Genomic DNA, 25,281 nt, shown 5'->3' with positions numbered 1-25,281 from the left:
ACCCTATGAGATTCCAGATGTATCCTTGAAACAGCCTCATAACTGTGAAAACAGATGAGAAATTCAGTTTACCTTCATGTTGCTGAGGCTCAGGGGAATCCAGAACTTCAGGAACATCCTTTGCACATGGATATCTCATCTCTTGAAAATGATGGCATGAATTACCAACATTATTTTGCATAATTTCGGAGTTTAGAGTCTTGTAGACCATAGATGGTTTCAATTTATGTAAAGATGTTTCATGTTCCTTGTTAACAGCCACACCCTCTTCACCACTGCTGGCAACTGATTGTAACTCCGGGATTCTATAATCTGTTGTAGATTTGTTAGTATTTTCAGATGAGTTTGATGTTGTAGCTGACAGCATGGGTAATGTTGACAATGAGGACCCCTTGGAATCCTGCTCTACTCGGCTCATAACAGACATCCATTTTTGAAAATCATCCTGAACAAAGGCAGCCATCACATGATGTACCTCTCTGTATGTCAGCACATATGCATTTATCAAAATGCTTGAGCACTTACACAATAAAAATTTTATGGACACAGAGTACAAAACGGGATCACATACTAGCACAAATAAGGATACCCTGCATGCCAAAATGACAAAAGGCATCTTAATGAACCTGGACTTTTAAGTGATTTTGCTCCAAAATGTGATGGATGTTTTCAATTTCTTTCTTGAGGTCCCTTAGCTTGTTAAAACCATCTTTGTATTTTTGCTGAAACAACCAAAAGGACATTAGCATTTTCAGTATACTTTGAGCCATAATCAAATAAGTATGAAATCGAGTCAAACCTTTTCAGCTTCAATCTCCAAAATAAGCTGATCCTCACAAGGATCTGATGCCAAAATTTCTGTTTTAGCCCCATTATACAATCCTTGCATTGCACGCTCAATACGTTTCTTCTCTATTTGAGACTTTAAGCTAATGATTCTCTGTAGCAACGTGTAACACATTACACAATAAAGAAGCAGTGTAAACAGTAGCATATGCTATGTGTATGACTAACTGCATCATGTATTATTAGCTATGCCATGCTGTATCGAAAGAGGGAATGGTTAACAACCAGAAAGTCATTCAAAAGTCTATTGGGACACAAAGGAAAGGCCCAAAGGGGAACCAGAATTGTCCAATATTGGGATGGACAAACTGTGAGTCCTTCATGCAGTCCTAGGAAAGATGTTTCTACATGTGTGTCATGATGCCTTTTATTTGATATTCGTTGATCCTCCTTGTCCGTAGGTTTTCAAAGTTAGTTTCTTTCACCTTTTGTTTTAATGTGAACATGTTTGCATTATTTGATTGGGTTTCATCCCAATCTCTTCACCCCAAAGGGTCAGGCACTGCAAAGTGGCTCAACCACAGGTACCCTGTGGAGGTCATGGCTAACCTATAGTGTCAAACTAGGCTCAAGGTAGAAGCAAGAGGCATTCATTACCCAAGTTTACCTGAGTACAAATTGGTGGTATGTAAGTTCCAGAGGTACGCTAAGTAGTATGTTTGTAGTTGCAAAAATCTATCCGTGTAAGCATTCCTCCAAATAACGTCATCAGCAATCTCAAGGAGGGAATCTGTACTTCAATAGGAAGAAGAACCTGCACTGCAATCTCACAGACGGACTCTGCACTTCAAGAGGAAGTGGAATGGCAAGACCTTTGTGCCACTCTTAACAGCAGTTCTACATGCCCATTAAGCACTCATAACTCCAAGTCCCATGGTTTTTGATGCTCCATACTCATCTTTGACAGCATAGGAATTAGTTCCCCATTAAATCTTTCATTCATGCCATTCCACTGCGGATAGTACAGTGTACTGTCCTACGTGCTTCATAGATTGTACCTCTGGAACTCATATAGAGCCAGTTTATAATAGGACGAACACTTAGTGCCTCTTGCTTTTCATACCTTGAGCCTAGCTTGACACCAAAGGGTAGCCATGGCCTCCAAAGGATGTAGAGCCTTGTAATGGTTAGTAGACCATTCTAGCATAACAAACCAAGGGTTAAATCCATGGTGTCCAAAGGGTTGGAATGGTTAGACCATCCTCGTCAAGACCACCCCAAAACCGGTGCCGCAACCACCCCCCACCCGCCCCCCCCCCCCCCCCCCCCCCCCGCCCCGAAAAAAAAAAACAAGCAAACAAACAAAGAACAAAAAAGTTGCCCTGAAATGATACTAAGAAAATTCTTACTTTCTCAAGAATATCTATTCTGGGAATTAACTTGATACAACATAAAAGCTATTTCATTTGCATTGGTATGCAATTAAAATATTCTAATGCAGCTTCAACACATTCAAAGAATAGAGGAAACTACATCTCGAGCTTTATTAACATTGTCCCCAATACACCGTGCTTCTCCATATTTAGCCTTCAAAAGAAGTTTGTTCTCTTGAATTGTTTGTTTTTGCGGATAGTTTCTCTGAAATCTACAAGAGAGATTAGACCCATTACATACCTTCGCAAACAGTAAGTTTGAGATCAAGTTTGTAAACAACTTCATTCACACAAAGATGTTTATTAAAAAGACATATAGTTCGCCTTGTGTGGATGTTAATGCATATTTGCAACTACTATTGGAAGCTAGTCTCTACACCTCTTATGCTACTTTCATACTTGTATGGCAATCTTGAGGAGAGCTTCTTTCCTTTAATCTACGTACCTCCATACCACATACTAGGAATAATTATTAGAAAGAAACAGAAAAGACTCATAAGAAGAGGAAAGTTACATTTCAAAAGCTTGTGCCCGATTCATAGGTGGGTTGGCAGCTGGAGAAAAATGCAACAACACTTCTGTATTTACATGAGAAGAATCCAAACTTCCAGTGTTTGCTCCTGCCATTTTATTTTTGGCTTTCTCAAGCATTGTTCCTGAAGTTGAGCCTGACGTGATCCCATCACTTGGTATGATCTGCTTAGAGCCTGTTTCTCGCAATTGCTGAAACTTAGGGCCCATCATGTCATGTTTTTGAATAAATGAAACTAGCATATTTATCTCATTGTCCTGCTCTTGAACCTGCATATAGAACAAGTCTATCAATTGCACACGTGCTACAAAGAGCTGCATACAACAGCACACTACAGTTGGAAGGGGCCAACTTAAGTATTGGATCCTCAGTACAAGTTACAGGGCAATTATCTGCCGGATTCCTCAATCAATACAAACAGTAAAACAAAATCATCTGATTGAGAAATCCTCTGGAACGAAAACACTAAATCCACAACTCAGCCTCAGCTAACCCAAAGTCTTGCATGAAAAGCACCTAGAATCCCAACAATCACAGCTAGATTCCAGGAAACAAATATCCTGATCAGTAAAGTCGCAACACGAGAAACAGAGAACAAAGATGATACAGTTTGAAGGTCAAAAACAGCTCACTGGATCAAAAGTGTAGTCTAAATCCACCATGCTTGCAAAAAAGGTTTCTAGGGCCTGGAAATCTGAAATGGATTCATTGACTGCTAGGCCCTTTAAGACCCTGCTTTGATATTTTTGTTTTAGCATTTGATGTTCAGCTTTGGTTTGGATTTTCATAAACTCCTTAATGAAGGATAGGCTGCTTCAGAAAAAACCCTACATCTATGGAGCTTTGGGTTTCATTTGCAACTGTTTGTATGGTTTGAAAAAAGCAGGAGCATTTGCTGAATAGTTGTTTCTATATTGTGACTGCTGAATAGTAGTGTTTCTGTCACTAAGGTTATCCTGCAGGATGGCCCGAATAATAGCATCTACCGGTCTGGTGCTGAAGCTTCTCACATCCCTACTTGGTGCTTGAAATAATTAGCTGTTGGGTCTGACAATTCAAATGGTGCTCTTCCTTAACCAAAAGTTAATGCATGGACCCAAACCAAAGACTGTAAATTTATTCACTACACTAAGGTAAGGGTTTCAAAAGAGCTTTGCTTCAAAATTTAATGCATTGTTCTGGTAGGGATGGAAAACTTATAAAACCTTTACCAAAAAGCTCTTGAAACTTTCCTGGCATAAATTGACCTACAAGGATGTGTTCTTGCATTTCGGAAACCTTGTTTCTTTTCTGAAACCAATGTTCTGATTAGACATGCACCCATGGTAGTGAACTAATTCCTAATTCAGACCAAATTTTATATTCAACAAGTTGGCAAAGTCACGCATCTACATACACTTCTAGTATCCTACAGCACCATGACCAGAATTACTTATATTTGATTAGGCTACCTTACGATGCAACTCTTGAATGGTGTCGTGCAGGTGTGACACATTTTTCCCTTCTGTAGTTCCCTCAGATCTCGTAATTACATCAGAAATAGACTTTTCAGACTCGCTGTTTGTACTTCTTTCATCATATATAATCTTCTTGAAAATCTGGAAGATTGTTCGTATTTGTCCTACGCTTGCTGTTCAAGAAATTTTGGACATATTAATGGACCAAGGATTTCAAGAGATTTCATAGGTATTATTTGACCAACAAAACCTTTTGCGATAGCATAACCATATCTTGATGTATGTTGATTAACATTGCCTCAGAAGAGTTTGACATCAATTTGGAAACATCTAACATGTTAGACTTCGTATTTTAAAAACTTGTATATGCAGAAAGCCAACATATGGGTAACAATACCATACTACATCAATAAATTTCTCAATAAAGTGGTACAAGGAGAAATAAGGCTGAGACAAGATGTTACACAAGCCTTTCAGAAGCTTGATGATCTGAAAAAAATCTCTTACACTTCAATGAGCTAGAACAACAATGTCAGACTCTGAAAAGGAGAGCAAAGATATGGAAACACAAGATAGATGCACCATAAAGTGTGAGCCTAGTCAATGCTTGTCTGATTGATTGCTAGATAATCTTGACATCAGGTCTTTGTGAATATAAAGTGCCAGTAACAGATTGCATGGAATTCCAACTGCACCAAGGATCTCATTATAGCAATCCTTTTCCAAGAGAGGACGTGCATGGCTTATGCTAATCCAAATATCAAACCTTCCCTTCATTAGAGAGCTGGGATTCCAAGCATATGACATGACTGCTAGATATTCTTCACAGCAGCTCTACGTGAATCCAAAGTGACAATAAGAATGCATAACATTCCAAATGCGCAAAAGGATCTCCAAATCTCAAACCTCCCCTTCATTTGAGAGCTGGGTTTGGTGCCAGGAATCAGAAATGTTCTCTGCACATAGTCAATCTACCTGGGTACTTAGACATGAATGTGGAAGCCACACTAACAATGTGAAAATACTGCGCTTCCTCAAGAAAAGAATGGCTGGTTAGAATATGAAAAGTCACAAGCTCTTCACATGTAGGAACACTGGAGATACATTTATGTTAACAAACAAGAAGCCCATGTACAGATTTGAGGGATGCAAGGTGCAAGGGATTGTTTGCAGCTGCTATTGATGGCCACAGCATCTGGAATGGATCCGCAATTTGCTCCACAGCACATATATTTGACAATGATAAGGATCACCACAGCTTGGGTGTTGGCTCTCGAGGTGGAGATCCTGAGGTGAAGGGGGGATGATGAAAACACTAGAGATGATGGACGATTTTTAAGATATCCTGATACATGACGTTGCTGTCTGTCTCCCTCTTTGGATCACATGTTATTCCAAGCGAATGTTTTGAAGCAGGATTAGTCAATGAAAATTTGAGATGGGAAGCCTCTTTATTACGAAGGCATAACAGTTTACATGTTGATCTAGTATGCCAAAAAATTGTTACTTATAGAAAAATAGGGTAATAAGCCTGTTCAAGCATGGATTTCTTGGGACCATGTCACCACTCCTAAACATTTGGGTGGGGCTACCTTGTTGCATATGTGGTTGCTTATGCTAGCTTTGAGCTACACACTGTTCAAGATTTATGTGTTGCTCACATCCATGGGATGTTTCTACTGCCTCATCTTGAGTTCATGGCAGGAGATGATCACATAAAAAATGATATTCTTTGACGCATAGACAACATCATTTCAGATCTTGATGACTTGCTGGGTTTGATTGGCCTGGGAAAATTTAACAGACATGTCTCCATGGTGCACATTGAAAAAGTTCTATCACCACAGAGAGCATGCATGAAGGTTCTTATGCTGAGAGTTTTATGCCAAGCCCCATATTATAGGCCACTCTCATATTGGGACTTCATTGGTTGCTTCATTGCTTGGTACATGTGGATATTGAGATGTAGTGAGGCTATGTAGAGACACCATCTCTCAACATTAGAGACCCTTTCCTACATTTGAATAGAGGTCATTCACACATTCAGAAGTTGCTGACTGTATGAGCAAGAGATGTGAGGCCTTTGTACACCCCTCACCTAGGGGCTTTCCACAGGAGTAGCATTACAGGCCACTAGACTGGTTATTTCACTAGCATGTACTTAACAAGTCTTTTGAGTAGATAGCCAAGGAGAAGTGCAACAACACACACCCGCAGCAGCTTGTACTACAAGTCTTTTGAGCAGATAGCCAAGGGATTTTTGGGACAAAAGGAGACAACTTGTGTATGATGAGCCTTTGAAGTTACAACTTGGATGGATCCTCCAATGATGAATGATACATTAGCCTACATAAACTTTGACAATAAATAACATTAATACCTTTCATGCTTAGGCCTTCACAATCGTAATACCATCTATCTCAAGAGCCTTCCCTATAAGAAAATCTTCAAAGGTCTTCGCTTCAGCCTTTGCTTTTGCCCTTCTCTCCATCAAAGCTTGAATTTCTAGATCAGTTTCCAACTCCTTGTGTCTTTGTACCTTTTCATAACTAGAGAAGCATACAAATATAGAGCATCCTGAGCCTTTTGATTGTTAGCCATAATTTTTCTCCCCACACCTTGACATAGTGAACCGCAATGAGAATTGTTGAGCCCAAAAGATATTGTCACCCTAGAAAAGTTATTGCAAGGAAGAGGTCCTTGCTCTAATACCAATGTAAGCACTGGGAAGAACTTGAGAATGACAGTATTTTTAGTTGTCCACCTTGATCAATTATTAGGCTTGGCCTTTCCATGTCCATCATAAAGTGGCACAGTATATCATGCTTCCCACACTCACTTATTTTCCCCCACTCTTGCCATCCATGCTTGCATTCCTAAAAGTATGGGTGGTGGGAGTATGCTAGATACACGCACTAGCATGGTTGCTCTTCAATGGTCCCTCTTTCGTACCATGTACATAGATTGACAACCCTAGGTCTTTGTTGCCCGTTTCTTTTTGGAAGAGTGGGGTGTGGTTCAAGTTAATACAACCATTCAAGATTCCTAGCAACATGTTCTTAATGCTGATGTCCCCTTTTCCTCATCTTCCTCCTTCCTATTGACCTAGTTGGTTTGCTTGTGGAAGTTGGTTTTTCAAAAGGTCCAATGGCATTCTATGGAAGATCGTGTGGTCGTTAACTCATTTCAGATAGAATTATCGATAGTGTCCAAGCTGATTTTGTGGGATGATTGGGCATATCTTCTATCTCTAATGCCACTTTAGTGAGTTGCATAGGGTTGATGTCTTTCTGCACTGCCAAGAGGAATTTTTGGATCCCTTGAGGATATAGGGACTTATGGGATCAGTCCACACTGCAGTCCAAACAACCCTTTCCTGCCCTGGATTCTGATTGTCCATGGCAAGATTGGGACCTTGCAGGTTGACTCCACCTGGAAAAGGCTTCGGCTAATTACATTTATCACCTTATGATTAAAAACCACCATTTTCTAGTCTCCAAGGCTAATATTTTTTGGGACTTGCATAAATCTTAGGATTGGTGGAAATGACTATCATAGAGAGTTGATTCAACAATGCTCCATACAAATGTAAAGTCTTGATTTGGCATGTCATGGTTGGTGGGCTTCCTCTTGCTGGAGTACTTGCAAAACGCCAAATTTCCAATGACAACTACTTTTTCTGTCTCACTAGTGCAGAATCTTCTCGCCAGCATTTTCTTTTAAGCCCCTAGCATAAAAAATCTAGACCCTCCTCTGATATTTTGACGACTATGGTTGGCACATCACTATCCCTTTGATTGGCAGCCCAAATACCCCACTCCGGCAGAACCACATATGAAGATTCTGCTTCATTTCCTCCATTTTTGGGGCTGTTGGCATAATTGGATAACTCTTAAGCAAACTATAGGTCTACGTGCCATAAAGACAATGATCACAAGAATCAAAACACTTATAGTCAAGGGACAGAAGATACTACAAACGAGTAAGCATTTTCATTCCCTTTAATGACATGCCCAAGGCGACGATGCCATAACGATACATGTGATACTACAGCCACTACCAAAACATAGTCAATAGACTCAAATCCAAGTAAGGGATCAAGAGTGGCAGACTTCACACCTTGTGCCATGATAATATTCCCACGAGAGTAAGCTTCCATGAGGAATCACCAAAAGGGACAGCAAAACCAACATCATCCAATTATCCAGCTAAAAGTAGGCTTTTAATCAAAGTGGAAACATGGTGTACATCATGCAAAGAAAGCTGAAAGAAAATGATGCTTTATTATCAACCATTTTGGAAAAGGCCTATGAAAATGACCTCCAAATTTTAGACATGCCTCATGGGATGTATCATTGATATAGCTAGTAACTTGTTCGTGTAGTGACTGCACTTGACTTTCACTCAAAGGGAGCTCTTCTCCACAATCTCCTCGTAGTAACTGGATCTCTGTCTGTAAAGTCACGAAAGCAAACATATTACTTGCTAGAACAGATAACAACTTTTTCTGAAGCCAAATGGTCACAAATAATGAAAGACGCTATCAATATTGTGCATTAGATTTGTTGCTAAAAACTGTGGATTAATGTCAAATAGCAATGCAAAATTACAAAAACTAGACTATACCAGCCATGGAAGATGAGAATTTTCACATCCATATATACAAGATATTGATATTAAGAGGCAAAAGATTTTGAATATGATGAACATACCCTTGTATGAATGTAAATGTCTTTATGTGGGCATGAAAAACTGAAACATAAGACTGCCCATAAAGGGGTTGCGTACATCTGTACATCTTGCCTGTCCTAACGCAAAAATCCTTCAATTGTCTCTTGTGCATCCTTGGAACTAATGTAGGACAATATGTCAAAATCAACCACACCTGTCAATGAATGCACCTTTCTTCATATACATCAACATAATCCAAGATGCGGCCATGTCACTTTACTGGTATTTTACAACATCGTGCAGCTCGTTGGTCACGTGTACAGAGAATATTCAGGATCCCTTCTAAATCTGACCAAACTTAGTATGAATTCATAGACTGAGTTCTCATCGACATAAAATAAGAATTTGGGAGTGGAGGACTAGGGTCATGAAGAAGCGAACTCAATGAAGCTTGTAACTGCATTCATGACAGGGACAGAAAGATTGCTAGCTCCAGGACCCTTTTCCCCTTCCCAAGAAAAGTTTGATATACATAGAAAAACATAAAGCAGAGCAAGAAGCTCAAGCTGTGGAAGATTCAAAAGATGATTGCTTGAAGCAGAGGTGATGACGCCATAAATAAACAGCAGGAGTGTGTCATACTTGAATGGATCCTGGATGGGGCAAGCGGTCAGCACTCAAGTGCGAGAAGGCCTCTGAATCTGCCTCTTTAGGATTCCAACCAGTGCAGAACAGGAAAGAGCAGCAAAATGCAGCAATCTGGACGAGGATGGCAATGTGGCAAGGCAAAATCTGTGTTTAACAGCAGCAGCACTGTGGCGACTTGAGGTTGCAAAACATAACTTTCCAGAGAGGAAAAGATGATGTGGCAGGCTGCTGTAATCATGGATAAAAGAAAGTTCTAGACTTTCATCATTCTGCATTAATTTTCTAAATTTGTGTTTGGGGCTGTATGAGAGCAAAAGAAATTACCCAGTAATTATAGAACCAATTTGGCCTGAATCTTTGGTATCTTAAAAAATCCTCCTAAGAATCGCAACCCTCAGCCCCATCCAGAGATGGCAAACCCACTCCATACAGTCAGAGTGGGGCCAACAGATAAGCACCTCAAAACCAGTTGGTTGTAACAACTAGTGGAGACCCAATGGTAATTCAACTCCTGGACAATCTCCTTAGTCAGTGGCCTACTTAACCCTGAAAGGGATGTCTACTTCAATCCAGATGCCCATCTTACCTCCATCGAAAGTATGAAGGATGAGAGCTTGGTCCATATCTATGGGCTCATATCTATGTACTGCTTTCTGATGACCCACAGCCTGCAGAGGCCAAACCCACCCTTCCATGTGGCCATTAAGTTAAATGGATAGTGGATAGTGGATAGTGGATAGTGGAGCTGCCCTTCATATGACCCCCAATCGAGATATCAGTATCTCACATAGGTTTGTAGGTAGAGCCATGTGATGTGGCAATACCTCCTTGGCCAAGCTTCCCAACATTGGCTTAGTTTCATTCAACCCTCACCAAGGTAGACAATGTATTCTTGGTTCCTTAATTATGCGTGAACTATTACACTCATTTTATGTCCCTCTTGGTCATTCTAGTGTGAATGGTCTCTCATGCTTCATGATAGGAAGCTTTTCTCCCAGTGTGACTGCCCTCTTGGGAAGGGTTACTTTAATACCTTAGAGATATATTGCACTTTCACTTCCTACCATTACTCTAACAAAGTTCAGTATACACACTCATCCAAATGTGTGGGCTATGTACTTGTAAGAGAGCTTTGGACTAGCCCAATAGAGGTATCAAGCCACCTACCTAGTCACTCATCATCACACCACCTCGTGCATCAAATCTTGCAGCCATCAACACTTAGCAGAATCATCACCTTCAACAAAGCACAGGTTTTCTCACATCCATCCCTTTCAGCAATGCACAAGTTTTCTGATAAACAGTACCCACATCATATAGTAGGAGGAGGAACTCAGCAATAGATAAGAAACTGAGGCAAAAGAAGAAAAGTGCTGTTCAAAAACAGCATATAAATGATTAAAACAACCACAATGAGAAGATCATGACCAGCAGAAAATGTAAAACATCATGCTGATATTTTCTTTCCCCTCACATTGGTCAATCATTTATCTCTCGACTAGTGGGAGACACATGAGAGTTTTTCTCTCCCCTCACCAGTGCATCTTCTCCTTGGCAGTAGCATCCATTCATCATGTTTTGGCTCATCCAGTTTCCCTGATCTATTTAGACCTTAATTTTTAGTTTGGGTGCCCCATCCAAAATTTGGAAAGCCTATCCCAAAAGTTGATCCTACCTGACCATGAATGCCTCCCAGCCAAATCTTTGGGTTCTCCATCAAAAATTTTCTGCAGACCTGTTTTGGGGTTTTTGGATGTGCTGACCACATCCATGCAACAAAGAGAAAGGTGTGCTTCAAACTTATTTAAGAGGGAGGACCCCATGTACAGAGGACTAGCATTAGAGGATTTGGGACTTACCAAGACATCACAGGGCATTTCAAAGTGCACAGAATATGGGGATCATCTATTGGATCTAGGAGGTACACGTGTTGGGAATCATACTAGTCCCAACTAGTAGCCAGTTAACGCATAAGAACCTTCTCTAAGTAATGGAAAAGCAGAGGCCAGTTAGGTGGTCTCTATTGGCAGATAGTAGTTTTCTAATTGGTGCTTTTGTGGGTAAGTGGCTTCTCCCTACTCATTTAACTTGCCTATATAAGAGACTCAAATCTATGAATAAAGAGTCGTGCCTGTCATCTTATTTTGCTTTCACTCTCACTCCATTGTACAAGTAAGATGTGTGCATTTTGGTTTATTGATTGATGTTGGCATCGATTTCCATCATGGTACCAAAGCCATCTCTGATCTTTTTGCACTAAAAACAGACACATTTTTTTTCAGACTTCTGTTTGCACTAATCATGGTTTCTCTGCATCACCTTATCAGACAAGCTATCATTGGGCTTTTGTAGCTCATATAGGCCTCTATCACTAGCTAGGAGAATTCTAAGAAATTCATTCTCTGCTGCTCGCTGCAAGCATTTATCTTAGAGGCTGTCAAGCAGCCATAGCTAAATTTCATGCTTGCTCTACCTATTGAACTTGTGTCTCTCTTCTACCCCAAATCTTTGGCTCTCTGATCATTATTCCCAGCTCCACAAGCACTGCAGAACCATCAAAACAAATGAAGCTTTATAAGAAGACCACACTAAAATATATCAACATAAACAAGATATCAAATTTGAAGAAGAGGTTCATCAACAAGAAGGACAAAACTATTTGGGATTCTCCATCTTTTCTGAGAAAAGCTACTGCACTAGTGACATGCTGAGGAGAAGATAGCAGCCATTCTTATCATCTACATGGATGATTTAATAGTCCTCTCTTTATGAAGCACCTTTTAGCTCTTTACAGTGGATTTCTCCACTACAACTCTCACTAGTGAAGGTTCACTGCAAGAGTGGGTGTTCCCACTAAGCTTGACTCTCCATTAAACCTTTTTGGAAGTGACCAGCAAGGAAGAACAAAAGGGACATTCTGTTGCCAAGTTTAATGGATAAAACTTACACACTTGGTATTGAAGGCCCAGTCCTTGTTCATTAAGAAGTGAAGGGGTGATTGTCGCATGACGGTGCATGGATGAGATAGGGGGCAGAAAAAGAAGGGGGAGCAGGAGGGGGGGGTGGGTGTTGGGTTGTTGGTTCCTCACAGCAGTATGCTCACTCAGGAATCAATGCTACGCCTCCAAATTCCTTGACATTGCTCCTTAATGCAAAGAAGATTGGGAAGGAAGGTCTAGCAAAGAGGGGAGAGAAGTCTAGGAGGAAAGGGGAGTTTGGAGGGAAGAGGGACAAGGCTGCAAAGAAGTCTCAATGCAAGAAGTCCACAAACAAAGACAACTAGGAAGGGGTCAAATCTAGAGGCACAGAGATGTTTCACGATAGAGAAGTCTAGGAAAGAGGAGAAGCTTGGAGGCAGAGAGAAGTTTGGAGAGAGGGAAGTCTCGGGAAGAGAGAAGTCTAAAGACAAAGAAGTCTGAGAAAGAGAAGTCCGGAGACAAAGACGACTAGGAAGGGGTGAAACGCGAAGGCAGAGATGTTTCGCGACAGAGAAGTTAGGGAAGAGGAGAAGTTTGGAGGCAGAGAGAAGTTTGGAGACAGGGAAGTCTCAGGAAGAGAGAAGTTTGGAGACAGAGAAGTCTCGGGAAGAGAAGTCCGGAGACAGAGAAGTCTGGGGAAGAGAGAAGTCACACAAAGAAGTGTGGAGTCGAGGAGTCTGGAGAGAGGAGCCTAGATAGAGAGAGACGTAAAGTCTAGAGAGAGAGAGGTGTCTAAGTCTAGAGAGAAGTATAGAGAAGTAGAGGCAAAGCAAGAAGCCTAGAGGAGAGGAGAGAAGGTGAAGTCTAGAGAGAGGAGGGAAGAGAGAGAAGTTTGAAGATAGGGCTAGATATAGGAAGTCCGGAGGATGGAGGAGAGAGAAGTGAAGTCTAAGGTGAAGGAGACAATGAAGAGAAGTCTGGAGACAAGAATGAGAAAAGAAGGATAGTGGCGCCTAAGTGGTGAGAGATAGAAGATCACAGACTTACAAGAGCACACTTCTATTAGCATAAAATGATTGCTTGATACGCTAGTTGCCTCCCCTCTCTTGAGCTATAAAAAGAGAAGTTGAAGAGAGGAGAGGCAAAAGATCTTCATACACTATCATATCTAGAGACAGAGTGATAGAGGAGGTTTTCTCTAGGCTATCGCCAAAAAATCTCTAGGTCGGGAGCTTGCAAACGGGTCCTATGTGCCTTCAAAAGTCTCCACACTAAGTTTGGAGAAAAAAATCTATGGCGTGACAGCTGCTGAGACAAGTCCACGACTGGTCCACCAAGGTCCAAGAAGTCTCTAGAGAAAGTCTAGTCTAGAAGAAGAGGAAAGAGAGAGAGTAGATGTTGAGGGGGGTCATGGGTGAGGGAGGAGGCGGCAGGATGATCACAAGTGGAGTAGTGGAAGCAGTTGTGCTGTTTTGGGCCTTCTTTGCATGTTTGGACTTGCACACATAACTGAAGACTTTGCAGTGATATTTAAGATTTTTGGTTTTAGAAGAAGAGAAGCTAGAAACGGATGGTGGTATGGAAGAGAGATACTGAATAAGATAAGTTAAAAAGCGAGTAGAGGAAGGAGAAGGTGTGGGATGAAGATAAAGGTAGTAGTGAAATAAGTGGTAGAGTTTCAAAGTGGAAGAGGTGGGATTTTCAAGGAGACATTGTACATGGCTATGAATGGTTAGATTGGCGATATTAATGAGACGATGGCGATTTGCAGCTCGTGATTTCTTGGGGAGGGTGAGAATGGTGTCAATGGTGTCAGAATCAAGCTTCTCACCTATGGGGAGTTGAAGATGCTTATGTATGTAGGATTCGCAAATATATTCAACAGGAGGGGGAAGTTTAGAGGTGAGGGTATCAAGCTAGGCAGTTGAAAAAGGAGAAGCATAGCGGGGATGGATGGAGAAAAAAAGAGGTCGGGGGTGATCCACAAACACGTAGATGGAAGTTTACTGTGAAGAGGATGGTTGGCATACCTACAGTGAAGGGGGATTTCCCTGGTTTGATGAAGCTGATTGGCGAGACGGTCAATACATCTCGTCGTCAGTGTCACTGCATGTGCTCATAGAAGTATCTGTGGAGCAGCTATCCTCGTTGTTATCTTGATGGGATGAAGATCCTGGGACTGTTGAAGTGCAGGGAGGAGTCAAAGAGAGGGCACCCAAGAGATTCTGTGTTGGGCCAATGGGACACAGTGGAGGAATATCAAATAAGCAAGTGCAGGTCGAGGAAAAGGGCCGATGCCAAGCATGCTTGTAGAATGAATGTACTCAACAATGGCCCAAGTGTGTGGAGAAGCAGAAAAGACCATGTGACCTGTGGAAGAGCTAGAAAGTGCCACTGAAAGTGTAGGTTGAGCAGGTGCTAGTAGCCCTGAAGAGACTATTGGTGGTGCCATGGATGACATAGGAGCTGCATTGAGGTCAAGTGCCTCTGATGGCTTTGTTGATGGTGCGATGGGGCTTGTTGACAATTCCATGGCAGCATAGAAACAACTTGCTACTGCTACTTTTTTTTTCCTCTCTCTCTCTCTCTCTCTCTTTCCCACTGCTGCTTCTACTTGTACTTCTTCTCTTTCTTCTGCTTCTTCTCTTCCCTCTTTTTCTTCTTCTCCTTTTTCTTCTTCCTCTTCTTCTTCTCTTCCTTCTTTTTCTCCTTTTCTTCTCTTTCTTTTTCCTCTTTTTCTTCTCTTTCTTCTTCTTTTTTTTTCCCCCCTTCCCCTTGGTGTTGGGTGGCCTGCAAAATGCAGGCTTTGGGTGGTGATAGTGGGGCTGGTCGGAGGGGGACAGGGCAGGAAGGTCAGGTGGGGGTGGGGTGGGGCAGGTGTGGGGTGGAGTGGGACAGCGGGGCAAGGGTGGTGTTGGGGGTTGGGTGGGCAGGTCGAAAGGCAAGGGTTGGCAGGTGCGCGGGGCGAAACAGATCGAGTAAAAGGGTAGGGCGCGGGACACGTTGAGGGTGGAAGCAGCATGGGGTCAAGTGATGAGGCAGGTGGTGGGCAAGTCAGGGCACGTTGTAGGGTAGGGATGGATAGGGGCAAGGGCAAGTCGAGGGTTTGTCGGTTATGATTTTTTTCTTTCTTTCTTTCTCTCTCTCTCTTTTTATCTTCTCTCTCTTTTTTTTTCTATTTTCACTTTCTTTACAAAAAAAAACAAAGGCACATGCCCATGCTTATGCGGGGTATGATGGGCATACTCTCAAAAGCAAATAGAGAGAGATGGGGATGCTTCGAAATATGGTATGGCAGGCAGCTGTTTTGTTCGCAGGGCAAGAGAGAGAAAGAAAGAAAGAAAGAGTATATTAACATCTCTAAAAGGCCAATGTGGCCTAAGTCCAGAGCAATACATACAACGATGGTGTGTTTCTCATCTAGAACGAGAAAAGATTTAAAAATATGCCTATAAGAATGGAAAGTGAAATAGTGTCCTATAAAAAGAGAACATGTCGATGATCTAAAAGTAAAAGTAGAAAAAGGTAACTTTCCATCAACGAGATGTCTATCCTCTAAGGAGATGTATCTCTCCATGGTTGAGTCGTCTCTGCATCTGTCTCCTATGGTGCTCAATGATGGCTCTAATTTGTTTGTGGTGTGGATGTCTAGGCTTTCATCCAAGTGGACGTGGGCGCCTAGACTGGCTGAGTGCCATTGCTCTATCCAAAGGGACACCTACAAAAGATGAGGTTCAATGATGATGTACTCAAGTAAGATGTGTGGCAATAGTAGTGGTATGTGGCATACTTGAAACCCAAGTATCTCTGATCCTCAAACTACATGATTCATCTCAAGGATCCAAAACCCTCTAGAAACAAACAATGGTATCTAGCTCATATATCATAATATACCATGCATCGGCACATGTAGTGTTCCTCTATCTCTAGCTCTCTATCGCATAGTGGTCATATGCATTCCTCTGTCTGTATGCCCTGCCATCTACCTATCTCAATCCTCGAGTGGTGGGATGAGGTGCAGAGACCAACAACTATGCGCAATCCATAAGGTAGCTATGTATCCATGTAATTGGGTTGCGTGATGAAACCATCCTCAGATACCTGAAGGAAGTAGGTCTGGTAGTGTGCCATCCTTGTCCCCTGGGGGAAGGGGGGTCGGATCCAAGTATTCTCCGTATCTAGCCCCAATATGTCTGCTCTAATCACATGGTTCAACTCTAATCGGCTTAAGTCAAGTGTAGGACAATCCAGGCTATAGTCAAAGGGGGGTAGTCTATCAATCTACAGCCCATGTAAACTTATCCATGTTCTCATTTGAGCATACCAACAATGTATGTCACCATCTGCTGCTAGCTGTCTTTTTTTTTTTTGCAAGTAAAATGCGGCTGATTACATTACTCAAAAAAACAGATTACAACGGAGTGCTCTTGCTCAACAAACTAGCTGGAGCTGATGAAAGTCACAAATATATCATGCATACAAGCCTCTCAAGGCGGTCTGGGGGGGATGGGGGCAAGAAGCCATGGAGAAGGGGTGTATCGCCATCTGGGGCTGCCTGCCTGCATCATGAAAAACAGGTCCTGGTCGCCCCAAGTGCGCATGAAGTGCCATCGGAACTCCTGACGAGCCTTGGACTCGCCTTGCACCTGATCCCATCAGCCGCGGAGGGAGTGGATGATGGAGGTCAAGAGCTCTGCTAAGGTCGCCTGTACTGAAAGTCTCTCCACCGAAAGCCTCCCGACATCATGCCTTCCAAATATGCCAACCAGTAAGGCTCCCTATGATCTCCCATACCTCAGAGCGGTCTGCTGTGGGCTTCAGCACCTAGCGGATGGGTGGAGCCTCTAAACCCACCACTCTGCATAACCTTGCCTCAATGATGAATATCGTGTCCTGCATTCCGGCCTCATACAGAAGGTGACGGCCGGGCTGACCACCTACCAGCAGAAAGCTCCCCATGAGATACATCCAAGGTTGGGTGCTATACAGCAAAGGATGCGGCATGCTCCTCTCCACACGAGCTGCGCCGCCTCACACAACCTCAGGCAGTGCTTTGGGGTTTCCAGAGGCTGCTGTGTGCAACGCTTACAACCTCCCTCCTGCTACATCTAGGCAAGCCAGCTTCCCACCGCCAAGCCTCCATGTGCCACTAGCCATAAAATATACAATACCCTTTTCGGCCTCCAACTATCCCATAGGCAGCGCCAAAAGGACCGTCGGAAAGGCTCCGTGATACTGTGCTCCGCCCAGTGCCTACTACACGACGGCACCCAATCCATATCCTCCTGCATCAGTACATGTCTGCCGATCCTAGCAGTATACGCCAGGAGTCTTGGTGGCTTCTTGGCGACCGCAGTGGCTGGCCATAGCCACTCTCCAAGAACCCACTCCAGCTCATCAAGTGGCATGCCCTCCCAGATCCAGAGGTGCCACTCCCTGAGCTCCTGCCAAAAGACAAAAGGGTCCAACCGCCATGTCTTCCCCTCAAGGCCAATCACCCGGATCCTCTTCCATGAAAGGACAGTTATCCCCTCATTCTGCTGTCCTATGTCAAGAGCCAAACAGCCCCCCTCCTATACGGTGAAGAAGGTCCCAGGTTGAGCGCTGCCCACTCTACCTACCACCTGTAGGGGGATGTCTGCTAGTGAAAACTTGGCAACCCATACCTCCCCGGGCTCTATCAGCTCTCATATCGGGGGAGCAAGCCACTCCTGAGGTATTGCTGCATCTATCTCCCTTCTCCTCAACTCCACTCCTCTCTGGCAGCCTGATCCTCGCCGCAGCACCTCGTCCACGATCCTATACACCTCCTGCCATGTCCTAATGGTATGAGCCGGAGGGCCAGTCTCCCAACCAGCCCACTGCATGTGGGGGCGCTCGCCAATCTGTGCCCCTTTCCGATCCCTGACCTAGGGATTCCAAATCACCAGCTAACGGTCTATGTCCTCCTGGTAGCCTAGGGGAGTTTGGACTAGGGCCTTACGAAGGCCCTGCCACACGCGGAGCAAGCTGCATAGGAAAGGTGATCCGGGAGGGGTGATCTGGGCTGACGTGAAGATCCATCTTAGGGATGGTCTCCACTCCCCGCCAAGCCTCGGTGTACAATCCTGAAAACCCTCCTGCAATAGGACCTTCTAGGTCTGCCCTCCCGGTGTGAGGCCACGGACAACTAGCTTGCCCAAGAGGGCCATACTCTGATACTCTAGGTCTATGATCCCAAGCCCTCCCTTTGACCGATGTTGTATGATGGTCGCCCACACCACCTTGGCCCTGGAATCCCTGGAGCTGTCTGACCCAAACCAAAGGAACTTTTGCACTAGGCGGCGAAGTTGTACTACGCAGAATCAGTAAAAGCACCAACACGAGGCGATGTACCAAGCCGTCGCTAGGACCTAGTTAACCACCAAGGCTTGGCCAGCTAGTCAGAGGCGAGCCGTGCTCCAGTAGGTCAGCTTCCTCCGAATAGAATCGACGATTGGAAGAAACTGCTGGGTGGGAGTGATATGGAGTCCCACCTGGAACCCTAGGTACCGGACAGTCTGCCCTCTGCTCACCCATCTAAATCCCAGGTGGACACCCCACTCCGTGCTCGATTTCGGGTCTGTGAGGAAATCAACCGACTTTCAATACTTGATTTTCGCTCCTGTTGCAAGACAGAACTCAAGAGCCAGCCTCAGTCTCTCCAACATCAGCTCATCATCCTATATGAAGAGTATTGTAACATCTGCATACTCTGAGTCTAACAACTCAGTCTCCTCTCTCATTGGAAGTCGGAGGCCGCGTAATCCACTCACACGCGACCTGAGGACGTGGGACATCGCCTCTGCAAACAGTAGGAACAGGTATGGAGCCAGGGGGCACCCCTGCCATACCAATCTCACCAGCCGAAACTCCTCCCTACGCCTACCACCCATGAGAAACCTGCTACTGGCCGATATGTAAAGTGTGGAGACCCTGCAAATCCAAGCCTGGGGGAAACCCAACCTCACCATGGTGCCCTCTAGGATGTCCCAATCCACCCTGTCATAAGCTTTCTCAAAATCCAAGAGCAATACGGCCAATCTCTGCCCATTGTGCTAAGCCCACTCTGTCGCCTCAAAGAAGCTGAATACATTGTCCAGGATGCTCCTATCCTGGACAAAGCCTGTCTATGTGTCATGGATGATGTCTGGAAGCATGGGGCATAGTTGCCTACCGATCATCTTTGCCAGTGCCTTATAGGCCACTGACAATAAGGTGATCGGTCTCCACTGGGAAAGCTCGAACTGGTCAACCCCTTTGGGGAGAAGATTAATAAGGCTTGCCGAAAGACTCTCTGGCGTCTATCGTCCTGAAGTGAAGATCTCATGAAAGGCCATCAGTAAGGAGTCCTTCACCACTTCCCAGTAGGTAGTGAAGAAGCCCTTAGTGAGGCCATCCTCTGCCGGGCATTTCTACCCGTCCTGTGTATGGAAAGCCTCCTCTAGTTCCTTTTCTATGAACGGGGCTAGAAGGGAGCGTCCCATCTCCTCTAAGACAAGGGACGGGATGTGATCCTAGACCTGTTGTCTACATCGCTGCCCTATAGCTGAGGCTGTTGTCTCCTACTGGAACAGGCGACTGTACTAGTCGGTAGAAATCTCCATAACCTCATCTTGGCTAGAACGAGTCCTCCCATACTGATCTCGAAGGCTGCGTATCTACTCTCTTGAGGTGCGAGGCTGGTGCACCTGGAAAAACTCCCTACACATCATGTCTCCCTTCCGCACCCAGAAAGTTGCTGAGGCACGGAAAGAGAACTCCGGGCGCCTGTCGTCAAGGCCAGCAATGGCTGCTCGTGCACGCACCTCCTGTGCATGGAGGGTGGGATCCCCTGGTGCCTCCTATAATAATCTCTACATGGCTGCAAGGTCCTATCTGAGTGCTCTCTCCTCCTCCCAGCTCTGCTGCTTGGCCTGTATGGCTGCCTTTTGGCAGATTCTGCTCAACTTGTCTAGGACCTCTGCAACTTCTTTGCGATCCGGTCCCTCCTTCCCCACTCTTGGTCCAAACCTGCTCTATCTGTCTCGTCACCTTCTCCCTCCTATAGATCGAGTCAGGATTGTGTGTCTAGGAAAATGCTAGGAGATTTAGTGACACGAGAACCGGGCAATGATCGGACAGCGTGGTGCCTACCAACTGCCCAATCTGGCCGCCACGAGGGCCTCCCCACTCTCCCACATAAAACATGTCCAACCGCTCCAACAAGACTCAACCTAGCCGCCTGTATCCCCAAGAGAAGTCCAGCAACCTCTCCCTCTTGTGGAAGGCAGGGTCTCTCCAGGCATTGCATGCTCCTATTGCCAGTAGAAAGACCTCCCATGCCTCCTGCTCCTCCCAAGCCATGCCCTAGTAGTAGTTTCTGCCTCTGCCCTGCTGGTGCTCCAAAGCCTCCAGGCTGTTGAAGTCTCCTCCAACGATCCACGAGTCCACCTCTGGGAGTCCATCCGCGATCTCCATCCAAAACCTGTTGCGTGCCCTAACCTCCGTAGGGGCATAGACATTGAGGACTCCAAGGCACGAGTCCCCAATATCCAATCATATCCATAGAACCCTCCCTGCCACTATCGTCCCGTGGTCTCATACACAGGAGGCGAGACTCAGGCCAATAGAGGTGTATATGCCTCCACTCCTGCCGTGGGCACCTACAGCGTGCTCCCAGTAGGCGTGCAAGCTGCCCGGGAGTATCTTCCCTACCTGCTGGGCCTGAGTGGGAGTGAGCTTATGCTCCTATAGAAGTAAGATGTTGATCCGTCCGGCGAGGGCAGGCTGCAGCTCCTACTAAACAATCAACTTCCTGAAACCACATGCCCCACTATAGTGGAGACTATTCACATTCCAAGATGCAAGGTGTAAGCTCATGGGGAAATCTGCGACTGACGGAACACGCATCTATTCGGTGTGGAGGCTGCTGATGAGGAGGAAAAACTATGGGGCATGCAAGTACGCTTTGCTGCAGGTCTGGACGGCGAACTCTAGTCCCCCACGGTGGCCCTCGGCTGAACCATAGGGGTGATAGATGCTCCAAGTGGTACTATCAATGCATCTATCAACCATGCTCAGATTCATGACTCTGTACACTGGTAGAAACGGGCCACCTATGCCAGGGCCACTCGATCACATCTCTCAAAGCTCTCCACTATGGGGGGGCTCAAAAGATAATGCTCAAGTGTGGGACCTCGGCACCAACCCACCAGTTAATGTCCATCATGCAACCAAGCCACTGCGAAAGAACTCCTGTGGCAACAACTGTGCCTATCTCGGGAAGGTGTGACGAGCCGCAGGGGCAAATGAGCTGGTGACTGTGTGGGAGGGGGAACACTGCTGGTGCGAGGAGGATGTAGGCGTGTGTGGCTCATCACCTCCTGTGGGAGAAGTAGGGGTGGGTTTGGGGGGGATCACCTGAAACGGGTGCAGATCAGGGGGGTGCTCGGCAAGGGGAGTGCTGGTGGGAAAGAGGATCAAGGGATGGTGAGATGGTCGAAGGTACGAGGCGAGTGTGGGGAGGGTGGGCTGGTGGTCCTCGAAGGGGTGGGCTGTGAGCCAGGGTCAGTGGAGGGAGCCTTGGGGGGGGTGTGGGGGTGTGGGTGTAGGGGCTATGGGATCTCACGTGGGGTACTGTGTGGCGCCGGTGGTGCATATGGAGGACTGCAGTCCTATCGGGTGCGGCGATCGGGGGGGGGGGGGGGGGGGGGGCTGGCTGCGAAGCACTCTGCCAAGGGGGAGTTGCTCGCCCTCCTGCTCCCTGCTGTCGGGGTTGCGGCCCCCCCTATCGTCTCCCTCTCTATCGTCTCTAAATCAGTGTCAACGTCCACCTATAGGACCAACGATGGGAAGGAGGGGCACACGTGTACCACCTCCATCCCCCCCCCCCCCCCCCCCCCACTATCACTTCTCTCCCAAGAGAAGCCGACTGCATGGCAAGGGGGGTCAAATTGGCTGTTTGGGCGAGAGAAAAAGGAGGGGCCTGTCGGCGGACCCGCCTTGGCTCCGAAACGCGTACAATCTGCTGCCCGATTCCCAAAGTCATGGCACCGCAAGCATTGCCCTTATTGCCCAGTCACAATGAACTGCTGCCTAAAGGAGTGACCTCCTGCCTCGATCTCCAAGAACTTTGGTATACTCTTTGTGTCTTTAACGGCCACTCATACCTTTGGGACTCCTGCAGCTGTCACTGCATCCGCGAAGGAGACAGGGAGAACTATTTCGAAGAGTCGTCCAAAGTCCTCCACTAACTGGCGGTACTCTACCACCAGTCCGGGGAAAAGTAAGGTGACTGGGTGTCTGAGAAATCTATTGTGGAGCACAAATGACTCCACAGTGAAGCTACTATACCAAGGAACCATGTAGATGACCCCTTCATGGAGGCATAGGGCGAGCTCTCCACTAACTTACGAGCTGCATTCGCAGAGGTGAGTCGAGCCATGAAGATTCCTTCGCCTATGAGGACTGCCTCCATGATTTGCGTTGTGCCAATGCACAGCGTGGAGTAGAGCCAATCTCACAGTTGGGCCCTTGATGGGGAGTGTCCAACGACCGGACCAAAGATCGTTGTTTCTTTCAGCTCCAACTCTGTGCCATGGGCGGCTAAGAGTTGTTCCTCAGAGAGGATGATGCGCAAGGTGTTTGACTAGGGGGCACTCGCAGAATGCGTCGGCGTCTGACCAGAGGTTTCCATTGCGCGTCCCTACTGGGAACCTACCTATCACGCTGCGGTGCTACCGAGGGGGGGGGAGGGGGGGGTTTGTTTTCAAAATGGTGGTGTTATCTCAAGGCGAAAGAGATGCGGGAACACGCACCGAGGGGGGGAAAGGGAAACGGGCCGAGGGGAGGGAAGGAAGAGGCTTGTTAAGCGGGAGGGGAGAGGACAGGCGAGAGGGCGCAGGGCGGAGGGAAGGAGGACTAGCGCAAGCAGGGGGGCAGGTCTGGTGCAGGTGGGGGGAGGGGAGAACTTGCACAGTCGACGGTCGAGACGGGGGGCCAGCGTCGCGTGGCGATGGCGGGAGTTGACAGTCATATGACTAAAAAATTGAAAGCGAGGAGCTTTGCTGCTAGCTGTCTAGAACAGGCCAAGGCTAGTTGTGCATATCTATCTTGGGGGAGCTCCCATAGTCTATATGAAAGTCATTGCCTAAACCAAGGCCTCAACCACCATGGGTGATACTCTCAACTTAGCCATGACAATCCCATGTGGGGTTGAGCTTTTCCCTCGTATCATACGTGAGATGATCATGACCAGTGGTCTTTCTTGGATACCAACAAGAAGAAGCTCCCGACCGACACGTCGCTACTCTCGTCCCCGCCATCGCAACCCGTTGAACCCCCCCCCCCTGCTGACTGGAGTCGCACCACCCCGTCTCTCTCACTTGCCGCCAGCCATCACTTCACATCACATCTCTAACAGCTCCTACCATAGCGTCAGCAATCCTCCCCCCGCCCTGCCCTGCGGCCGCCTTTCTGCCCTGTGCCTCCCCTCTCGCCCCCCTGCCCGCCCTGCGTCCCCCCCCCTGGGCCCACCTATGCTCTGCTTTTCCCCCCCTTGGCCGTCCACTCCCCCCCCCCCCCCCGGCCTTTTCCCTTACCGATTCTCCGCCCGTTCTCCCCACCCCCCACACACTCCCCCACCTCTTCCGCCTTGAGGCCCGGCTAGACGGTCACACCACCATTTTGAAAACAACAAATTTCCCCCGCCCCCCCAAACCTTCAGTTCCTCCCTCCCCCTACAACAACTCCCCCCCCCCCCCCCCCCCGTAGCACAACAGCGTGATAGGTAGATTCCCAGCAAGGGCACGCAATGGAAACCTCTGGTCAGACGCCGATGCATTCTGCGAGTGCCCCCCAGTCAAACACCTTGCGCATTATCCTCTTTGAGGAACAGCTCTTAGCCGTCCGTGCCACAGAACTGGAGTTGAAAGAAACAGCGATGTTCGGTCAGGTCGTTGGACACTCCCCATCGAGGGCCCAGCTGCGGGATTGGCTCCACTCCACGCTGCGCATTGGCACAACGCAGATCGTGGAGCCAGTCCTCATCGGCCGAGGGATCTTCATGGTTAGACTCACTCTGCGGATGCAACTCGCGAGTTAGTGGAGAGCTTGCCCTATGCCTCCACGAAGGGGGTCATCTACATGGTTCCCTGGTATAGCGGCTTCACTGTGGAGTCATTTGCGCTCCACAACAGATTTCTCAAACACCGAGTCACCTTACTTTTCTCCGGACTGGTGGTAGAGTATCACCAGTTAGTGGAGGACTTTGGACACCTCTTCAGCACAGTTCTTCCTGCCTCCTTTGCGGATGTAGTGACAGTTGCAAGAGTCCCAAAGGTACGAGTGGCCGTGAAAGGCACAAAGAGTATACCAAAGTTCCTGGAGATTGAGGCAGGAGGTCACTCCTTTAGGCACCAGGTCATTGTGACTGGGCAACCAGGGTAGTGTCTACGCTGCCACGACTTTCGGCACCAGGCAGCAAATTGTACGCATTTCAAAGCCAAGGCGGCTCCATTGACAGGCCCGCAAGTGAACACTGACGGCTTCATACAGGTCCAGAGATGACAAAGAGGGAGACGGCAGGGGGGGCCGCAGCCAACTCCTCAGACACAGCCTCGACAGTTTGGAGCAGGAGGGCGAGCGATACCCCCTCGGCAAAGCACTCTGCAGTCCCCCCTGCCCGCTCCACCAGATAGGACCGCAGTCCACCACAGCCACTACCCGCGCCACAGACTACCTCACCTGAGATCCCACAGCCCCCCCACCCACCCCCCTACCTCCTAGGCTCCCCCCACTGACCCTGGCCCATAGCCCCCCCTTCAATCCCACCAGCC

General features: G+C 46.5%; 1 protein-coding gene across 1 annotated transcript in view; it reads right to left on the bottom strand.

Annotated features, from left to right (window-relative positions):
- LOC148033751 (uncharacterized) overlaps window positions 1-25,281 on the bottom strand; it is a 241,557-nt gene that overhangs the window by 83,535 nt on the left and 132,741 nt on the right. Inside the window, exons 9-15 of the mRNA XM_087681741.1 lie at window positions 8,529-8,661; window positions 4,203-4,381; window positions 2,734-3,020; window positions 2,320-2,431; window positions 800-940; window positions 627-722; window positions 73-445 (exon numbers count right to left, since the gene is read on the bottom strand). Of these exons, the coding sequence (XP_087537867.1) occupies window positions 73-445; window positions 627-722; window positions 800-940; window positions 2,320-2,431; window positions 2,734-3,020; window positions 4,203-4,381; window positions 8,529-8,661 (1,321 nt within the window). The remainder of the gene's footprint in view (window positions 1-72; window positions 446-626; window positions 723-799; window positions 941-2,319; window positions 2,432-2,733; window positions 3,021-4,202; window positions 4,382-8,528; window positions 8,662-25,281) is intronic.

Source organism: Lygodium microphyllum, chromosome 7, assembly GCF_053477565.2.
Source record: "Lygodium microphyllum isolate KBCC chromosome 7, Lygodium_microphyllum_v1.1.10, whole genome shotgun sequence".
Lineage (NCBI taxonomy): Eukaryota > Viridiplantae > Streptophyta > Polypodiopsida > Schizaeales > Lygodiaceae > Lygodium > Lygodium microphyllum.
Note: the sequence above shows the minus strand (reverse complement) of the source record. Positions and strands in the feature narration are given on the sequence as shown.